The sequence below is a fragment of the Pediculus humanus genome, genomic scaffold (assembly GCF_000006295.1).
Source record: "Pediculus humanus corporis 1103172107562 genomic scaffold, whole genome shotgun sequence".
In the NCBI taxonomy this organism is placed as follows: Eukaryota; Metazoa; Arthropoda; class Insecta; order Psocodea; family Pediculidae; genus Pediculus; species Pediculus humanus.
In genome coordinates this window covers 134,561-143,935 of record NW_002987177.1, presented here as the reverse complement: position 1 = coordinate 143,935, position 9,375 = coordinate 134,561, and the positions used below count along the sequence as shown (strand labels likewise).

Here is a 9,375-nt window from a genome sequence, read left to right as displayed (position 1 = left end):
TTTATCATTATTATTATTATTAGGAAAAATTAGTTTAAAAAAAAAAATGTTTAAAATAATAATAATAATAATAATAATAATAATAATAATAATAATAATAATAATAATAATTCAATGTAAATAAAAAATAAAATAAAACGAGGGGGGAAGGGAAAAAAACCTAAACGACGCGTTATATTATAAAATAAAATAATTTAAAAAAAAAAAATTTATTTATATATATATATATATGTACGTGTAATAAAAGTTTTTATTTATATTTTAATAATAATATCAATTATTATTATTATTATTATTATTATTATTATTAATATTATTATTATTATTATTATTATTATTATTATTATTATTATTATTATTATTATTATTATTATTACTTAAACGGATGCGTAAAAATAAAAATACGTAAACGGAGGGGGCGGAGACGGGGTGTGTGCGTAAAACAAAAAAAAGGGAAAATTTGTGCACGTTTTTTCGTTAACGTTTTCGGCGTTATTTTCGATGTTATATCGATTTCCCTAACGATATATCGATCGATCGATCGATTATAGAAAAAAAACTAATTCGTTTTTACATTCAAATTATTATTATTATTAGTATTTTGCGTGTGTCAGTCGTGTGAGGATTAAGTATTAGTACATGCTTGCGTGTTTTTATTAATCCGCGAGTGTAAACGTTGAAAATTGAAGACCGCTTTGTTTTGATTTATCTAATTTTTTACCATTAACAACCATAACGAGAGGACTAACTATTCTTATAGATTTAAATGAATAATCCTAGAAAAAAAAAGGAAAAAATAATCGATTAATATCGATCGATATGCGAGAGATCGATCGATCGATCAGAACAAAAAGATAATTTTGTTTTAATCATATACATGTAGTAAATTGGTAGTTATTTCGTTTTGATTTTTACCTTATCTTCGAACGGTATGTGAATTAATGTTAGGTAAGGTTCGGGTACGGCTACGTAATCTCCTATTAAAACACCTTTTTCTTGTGCCAAATTATAAACTGTAACAACTATTGTCGATTCATTTTTGTCAACCATGATGAAAGTGCTGAAACAATTAATAATAATAATAATAATAAAATTATTTTGTTTTTTTCGGGGGGGGGGAGGCGGGGAGATGGGAAAGGAGGAAAACATTTAAAGTATACAATACTAACAATGGTACGTTGTCTTCATCTTGTATCGAACAAACGACAACTCCGAGAACAACCTTTTCTTCGTTTAAACCTTCTTTTAAATCGTTAAAATTACAATGCGTTAATTTAATTTCTTGACTGTTTTTCGCTTTGTATTTTCCACCCTTGTAAGGCCCTAAATTTTTATCAGGATTCATATTGGATAACATTTTACTTAATTTTTTAACTCTTATCCTTCCCTTATCCTTATACAATTCATTTACTTTAGATAAATAATTTAATAATTGTGATTTTTTTAATTTAGGCTCTTGCCATGAGGGTTCTAATTTACTCGCTTGGGAAAAGGAATTTAAAGCTGATAAATAATCTTCTTCGTATTTTGCAACGATGGCTTTATTATAATATAAATCAGGATTACTTTTTGCTACAATGTCTTTTTCCTACAAAAATAAAAGAATGAATGATACAAAAGTTAGAAAATGGAAAAAAAAATTTTTTCTTTAACATGATTAAAGGTAATGTTATTGTATAGACTTACCGCTTGAGCATATGCAGATTTACATAAATTTAAAACCGATGGATATTGAGCTAAGTTAAAAAAAGATGATAAATATGCATTTCCTAAAACGGACCAAGATGTTCCATCTGTCGGATCTAATTCGACAGCTTCTTTAGCAAATTTAACACCATCTTCAATATTTTTTATTCTATCTTCATATTTAATAGGTTTTTGCATTCTCATAACCATTGATAAATTTCTCAAAGATTTTTTATTTTTACACTGCAAAAAGTTTTTTTTTTTAAAAACAACAAAATTTTATTTTGACAAGTCACGCTTGTTTGTTTCGAAAATTATTATTATTATTATTATTATTATTTTTTTTTTAAATAAAAATTAATTGAAAATTGTAAATTACTTGTTTTAAAGCTCCTTGAAAACAATTTTTAGCTTCCGATATATTTTCTTTTTTCCAATAAGATTCTCCTAATTCATTCCATGCTTCATATAATTTAATATCAAGTTTTAAAGCTCTGGATAAAGCTTCTTCCGCTTTAGGATCGTAATTTGGAGTTACATTTAATGCTTTACCCTTCAAGTAAAAATATTGTGCTCTTTCTTTAGGTTCGACATCTTTATTCTCTTCAAATTTTAATAATGTTTCTTCTAATAATTTTTTTACATCTCCTGTTTTATTAAATGCATCTGATACACTATGATTTTCAAAATATTGATCTCTAAAATTATACAAAGCTTCGACAGATTCCTACAACACAGAAAAATTTTTTTTTTTTTTAAATAAAATTATTTAACGACATTGTGAATTTCATACAGTTTGAAATTGTGTAAACAATAGATAATTTTAGATTTTTGGCTTAAAATGTTTAAAATGAAGAGAATTTAAAGACCTTGAATAAATATAATTTGTTTTTTAATATGTAAAACAAATAAATATTATTAAAAATATGGAGATGAATTTTATGGAATAAATTAAAATAAAATGGTGATAATAATAACAACAAATTTAAAATTACTTACAGCTAATGTGGATAACTTTTTTGACATTACTTCATTATCATTTTTTTGTTTATTATTTTTTTCTGTCATATTTTAAATAAATTAAACATCAATATATATATAAATATTATTTATTTATTTTGTTTCTTTCTCACCGGGTGTAATCAATTGTGACGTTTAATTAAATAATGACGTCAATATAATAAATAAATTTATTGTAAAAAGATTAAAAACAAGGTAAAATATTATTTAAAATCATAAACTATTTGTAAAACTTTATTAAAATTATCACAAATGAATGGTTAAAAAAGTTTGTATATAACAACATTAAACCACCATTACATTATTTTTTTAATTTTTATTTTTTTTATTACAACGAGACGAATTTATTATTATTATTATTTAAATTACCGGTCATGTCAAATTTCCTCGGTTAAAATGTGATAAAAAAAAAAAAAAAGATTATATTTTAAATTTATTAATTTATTAATAACTGAAATGTGAAAAAAAAAGCCAGTTATTTTTTTTTCCATCGATGAATTGATTTTTATAACGTTTATTAAATATTATTTATTTATAAAATGAAAATGAGCATTCAACCGTAATTTATTTCATACATATGAATAAACCATGATTTCATTTTAATTTGACATTTAATATATATAAATATATATAAATTTGTAAGTTAATTAATTAGTACATTTAAATTTACAGTTCACTGGAATTATTGATTAATTGTTTTATTTTGGGTTTGTCTTTGAACATTTAGTGATTGCCATTAGTGTTTAGTGAGTTTTTTACTCTCAAAGCACACTAATAATAATAATATTTTAAATTGTTTTTTAACTTGAAAAGTAAATTTTTTTTATTATTTATTAATGAATTTCATTGGTTTCATCGAATTGTAATCGAACAAAATTTATATTTTCAAAATATTATTAATTTAAACTTGTTTTTTAGTTTCGGATAATGGATTCAAAAAGTAATGTTCACTTTAGAAAATTTACTGGGAGTAAAGAAAAGATATTAAAAAATGAATTTGAAACAAAGATAATTGATAAAAAAAAATTATTTGACAGGATAGAGGATTATTGTGATTTAAAAAAACTAAAAATTTACAATTTGAATTATTTAATTAATTTATTATACAGTCCTACATGTTCATCTAGTCTCGGTATAGTTAGAGCATTATTCGGTGAGTAAATTTTATTAATTATTTAAAAATTATTCAATAATATGACTGCATTAGTTTTTTTTTTATTTATTTATTTAAAATTACTTTTACTTTCAGGTCTTATGATGGTTATAGATATTCCAGATGAAAGAGGACTTGGTAATATTGATCTTCGATTTGGTGATGCTATGAAATGTCATTTTCCATTGTTTGACTGGTTATCTCCTTTACCTTTAGAATATATGGGTTTATTGTACTTTATTATGTGGCTAGGTTGGGAAAAACTTCAAATTCGCATCAATTTTTATTATGATATTTCAACTGAAAGATTACTTTTACAATTTTAGGTTCATTAGGTATATGCCTAGGTTACAAATTTAAACTGTCTTGTATTTTATTTATTTTTCCCTACTGGTACATTTATTTGTTGGATAAATCGTTTTGGAATAATCACAGTTATCTCTATGGATTGATTTCAATTTTATTCACATTTACCTGCGCACATTATTCTTTGTAAGTATTTTAAATTGTTTATAAAAAAAAATTTTGAAATATTTATAACGACATAACGAAAATTTTAAAGTTCTTTAGATGCTTATTTGAATCCTTCGATCAACAATGAGCCAGTGCCATTATGGAATTATGTCATTATCCGTTTTCAATTTTTTCTTCTTTACTTTTATGCAGGAATGAAGAAATTTGATCCTGATTGGATTGGAGGATATTCTATGACAAAATTAGGTCTTCATTGGGTTTTCGAACCTTTCAGGTATGTTTAGTTTTTTAGTAGTTGATAACATTCGACATTTTACTTTAAATAAAATTATTTTTAATTTTAGATTGGTACTTAATAACGATCAAATAGATTTTTGGATAATACATATTTTCGGATTCACATTCGATTTAACAGTAGGATTTTTCTTTTTATTCGATAAAACTAGACCAATAGCCATTATTTTTTCTACAGCTTTTCATTTATTAAATAGTTGTATGTTTCACATTGGACAATTCCCATATGTTTGCTTGGTGACAACACCGATTTTCTGTAACTACGACTGGCCAGAACAACTTCTCAAGTGTAAAAAAAAAAAAAATTTTATGAAGTTTTTTAACTTAATTTGTTTTTCAAAGACGGTAATATTGAAAATTTTTTTTCCTAGTGTTTGGAAAATCGTTAAAGACAAAATTCAGTCATGAAAAATATCCCATTTGCATGGAAAAAGTAACTAACAAACAAAAATTTGTTTGTTTTGCAATGAGTATTTACATAGCCGTTCAACTTTTTCTACCATATTCTCATTTTCTGACTCAGGTAGTACGCCATTTTGAAATCTTCAACCATCGAATTAATTTTCACAAATTGAAAACTGTTTTTTAGGGTTATAATAATTGGACGAATGGTTTGTATGGATATTCTTGGGACATGATGGTTCAAAATTGGAATTCCGATGCTATCGTAATCAAAGTAGTTGACAACGAATCGAAAAAAGAATTTTTCATAGATCCGGAAGTGAGTTATTTAAAAATTTTCTCACATATTTAAAACATTTACCATCGGTTATGGCGATTGTCTTTTAAATTTAGGCTTGGGTTAGTAATACCAGGTACAGCAAACACGGGGATATGTTAATACAATATGCTAAATGTTTAAAAAAAAATTTGAATAATCCAAACGTGTACACTTCGAAAGGTACGATATTTTCCGATACCCCTTAAAAATATTTTATAAAATTTAAATTAATTAATTTAAAAATGATTGCAGATGTCGGAGTTAAATCATTCGATGATATTTCTATTTACGTCGATGTCTGGTGTTCTTTAAATGGAAGATTTCAACAGAGAATGTTTAATCCAAATCAAAATTTATTGACTGCAAAATGGAATCCATTTGAAAAAATTTCCTGGTGAACCTTTTTCTCCCCCCCCCCTCTCTCTCTCTCTCTCTCTCTCTCTCTCTCACTCGTTATATCAAAAAAATTTTATTAAAGTATTTATTTTTCAGGTTGATGCCATTACTAACGAATTATTCTTCTTGGCGTGTGAATTTAAAAGAAATTCAAAAACAGGTACACGGTTGGTCGAATCACAGCGAAGTTTTATTCGTTGCCGATTTTCCAGGTATGCATTTGGAAAATTACATTGAGATGGAATTTACGAACGTGACGGTTACGGTTTTAGAGGGTACCATAACTCTGGAACAAGGAAATAATAATAATACTCTCGCAAAAGGAGGTGAAAATGGTTCGACGATTTTTCATCCCCATAAAATTTTCTTTCTCTCTCTCTCTTAAACTTTAATTTATCATTTTCAGATTTTGCTAAAATAAACGAAGGAACTTTTCATAAAATATACACGATATCGACCGTACCTTCTTGTTACATGTACACGTATAATAATTTCAGCGTCGATACCAAAATCGATACCAATTTAAACGGTTTGAAAATTTTTAATCCCTCAAAAACGTTATTATTGAAATGTTTTAATGAGATTTACGTTTTTTTTTGTAGGTACAGCATCGTTAGGCAGCGCCATATTGAATGAAATCTTTGTCGAAAATTTATCTATAAGATTTGAAAAATTATTTAATTCTTTTACACGTCTTCGGGATTGTTTTTATAAATTATTATTTAATGTTCCGATACCGATAAGAAATAAGGGAAAACGTTAAAATCGTTTTAAATTTATGTAAAATATAATAATTTGGATTTTAATGGAAATTTTATTTATTTTTTTTACTAGTATTGTTGTAAAATTTTATGTAATTCTACAAGTTTTTGTAATGTATGTTTTTTACACGTTGAATAATTATAATAATTGTTTTAATCATTGAAAGATAATAAAAATTTGGTCTAACGATTAAAATTTTATAAAGTCTGCAAAAAGTTGTTGTTCGTGCACGGTATCAATATTATAGCCATTGCAATTTTTTTTTTTTTTTTTGATTATGTTCTTTGTTTGCTTTTTAATTAATTATTGTTCACCAAATTCATAGGTAAATTATTGTACTTTTTTTTAAATAATTCTTAAAGTGTTTTTTTTATTGTAATAATAATGTGTTTAAAGTACGAATTATGGTATTTATAATAATAATAATTTTTTTATAATTAAATTTGTAGAAAAAAATTTGTTAGATAATTTTTTATATTTATTTTTTTACTTATAATTTTATACTTTATTTTTTAATAGACTGATTTATTTAAAATTGTTAAATTTATATAAATAAATTTTTTTAAAAATGTTTTTTTAATTTTATATATATATAAATTTTTATAAAATATATTAAGATATTTTATATTTTGTAATTTTTAAACAAAAAAAATATATATATATATATATATATATATATATATATATATATATATATATATATATATATATATATATATATTTATTTTTATTACTTTTTAAACGTTTGTTTTTTGTTTTTTTTTTTTTTTTTTTTTTTTTTTACAGTTTGGAGTCAAATGAAAAAAAAAAAAAACAGATTTGATTTAAAAAAATCACAAAAACGTAAGTAAATACAAATAAAATATTATAATTATAATTTTTGAGGGAAATTTATTTCAAAACGATCGTGGAATTAGATAATTTGAAGTACGAAAATTTCTCTTTATAGAAGGCCTCTCTTACATTGTCTGTAACCAATATGTCCGATCATTAGTGTCGGCGAACGGTAGTAAATAAGTTTAATTCAAAATTATGTAGTTTTTTTTTTTTTTTTTTTTTTTTTTAAATCGTAGGTAAGATTTAATAATTAAAACTAAACGTGGAAAAAAATTTTTTTTTACAATCGTGTCTGTTTTTTTGTTTAGTTATCGTAACAAAATCTCTGTGATATATATATATATATTTTTTGCATTATTTTCGTACGATTGTTTGGTATTACAATGCAAAATGGTAATTTGTAATTAACGATTAGTGACAGAAATACAAATACATATCTTTTATTGTAATTTTTCGTGCGCGTTTTATCGTAAAGTGTCGTTAAATTTTTTTTTTTAAAAAGATTGTGATATTATAATGTAAATAGGCCATGCCCAGTGGGTATTTTTTTCAAAAAAAAAAATAACAAGTGAATTAGTGTGTACTTCATAAAAAATATTTATTTAAATTTTTTTTGCTTGATTAATTTTTTTTTTTGTTTGAAATCAGAAATGGCTTCTTCAAAGGGACCTGGATTATATGAGTTCCTTATAGAAGCTGAACTTCAGCAATATTATGCTGGATTTAAAAATGATCTCAAAGTACAAAATGTTCCACAATTAAAATATGTCACCGAAGATGATCTTGTATCGATTGGCATGTCCAAACCAGAAATGAGACGGTTAAAAAAATTTTTTCAAAGGCATTTCCCTCAAAATTATTTATCTAAATTTAAAAAGGTTTGTGTGTTTTTTATTCATTTCCTTTTTTTTTTTTTTTTTTTATCATCTGCTCTGATTGTATTTTAGAAAAAAAATTATTCGATTAATAATAAATTTTAATAACTGTTCCATATTCGAAAAGATATGTTGTAACTTGTTACACATTTATATAGGCCAATAAAAAACAATTCTGCTTATGATTAGTTTAAAAATTCTATTTTTTTTTTTTGTAAGTAGGTAAAAGAAACCTTAAAAATTTATGTGTGTGATGAAATTAGGCTAAACGATTCATTAATTTTATTTAATTTCATTTACCTACATTATGTTGATAAAATTAAAATGTTTAAACAAAATGATGTTTTATGTTAGTTAATTCTTGTTTTTTATTTTGCAACATATTTTTGTTTTATTTAATTCGGTCAACTGACAATAATTAAGCAACACACACACACACACACACATTATTTAATTTTACTCGAAACTTATTTTTCTTTTAAAAGGAAAATTTGTAGAAAAAAAAGAAAAGAAACTTTTTAAAAAGTATTCACAATGATTTTATTTGCCTTTTTTTAAAAAGAGAAAGAGAGAGAGAGAGAGAAAGAGATAGATAGATAAATTAATTATTAAATTCTTTTGCGATCATTTAAAAAGTTTTGCGACCAAAAAAAAAAAGAAAGAAAATTAATCATTTTAACAATTGTGTATTATTATTATTATTTCATTTAATTAGTTTTAATTAAATAATAATAATAATAATTTGATAATTGGATTCCATCAATGAAATCTTCATTGTTTTATTAATTAGTTAATATTATCGAGACGAGAAGAAAATCATGACTCGTCATTATCGGTAACGAACGACGTTGCAGAAAAGCCAAGCGTTAAAGTGCCCAACAAGCATATAATACCGGCCGAATCGATAGTCGTCAACAAAGAGTTGGGCCAAGGAGAATTCGGTACCGTTCAACAGGGCGTGTGGACGGACGAAGATGACAGAATACAAGTCGCCATAAAATGTTTGAGCAGAGAAAAAATGCAAAATAATCCGATAGAATTTCTCAAGGAAGCTGCCATAATGCACGGAATCGATCACGAACACATCGTGAGACTTTACGGAGTTGTTTTAGATACAAATTCTCTCATGCTCGTCACAGAACTGGCTCCACTGAGGT

General features: G+C 24.5%; 3 protein-coding genes across 3 annotated transcripts in view; 2 read left to right on the top strand and 1 right to left on the bottom strand.

The window, feature by feature from the left end:
• Positions 1-656: 656 nt before the first annotated feature.
• On the bottom strand, positions 657-2,712 carry Phum_PHUM216740 (tetratricopeptide repeat protein, putative; the record flags this gene model as incomplete). The annotated part of the gene is made up of 6 exons (XM_002425660.1): positions 657-776; positions 916-1,060; positions 1,170-1,588; positions 1,687-1,929; positions 2,066-2,413; positions 2,686-2,712. 6 exons carry the CDS (start codon positions 2,710-2,712, stop codon positions 657-659), a joined length of 1,302 nt encoding a protein of 433 aa, XP_002425705.1.
• Positions 2,713-3,633: 921 nt separating this feature from the next.
• Positions 3,634-6,507, top strand: Phum_PHUM216730 (vitamin k-dependent gamma-carboxylase, putative; the record flags this gene model as incomplete). The annotated part of the gene is made up of 12 exons (XM_002425659.1): positions 3,634-3,838; positions 3,956-4,111; positions 4,186-4,351; positions 4,422-4,607; positions 4,678-4,914; positions 5,030-5,150; positions 5,217-5,348; positions 5,423-5,528; positions 5,601-5,742; positions 5,841-6,070; positions 6,151-6,273; positions 6,347-6,507. 12 exons carry the CDS (start codon positions 3,634-3,636, stop codon positions 6,505-6,507), a joined length of 1,965 nt encoding a protein of 654 aa, XP_002425704.1.
• A 1,486-nt stretch (positions 6,508-7,993) lies between these two features.
• Positions 7,994-9,375, top strand: part of Phum_PHUM216720 (tyrosine-protein kinase pr2, putative) — a gene marked incomplete at both ends in the record, with an annotated part of 7,610 nt that continues 6,228 nt past the window's right edge. The window contains 2 exons of the mRNA XM_002425658.1: positions 7,994-8,221; positions 9,009-9,375. The exon at positions 9,009-9,375 is cut by the window's right edge and continues 124 nt beyond it. Of these exons, the coding sequence (XP_002425703.1) occupies positions 7,994-8,221; positions 9,009-9,375 (595 nt within the window). The remainder of the gene's footprint in view (positions 8,222-9,008) is intronic.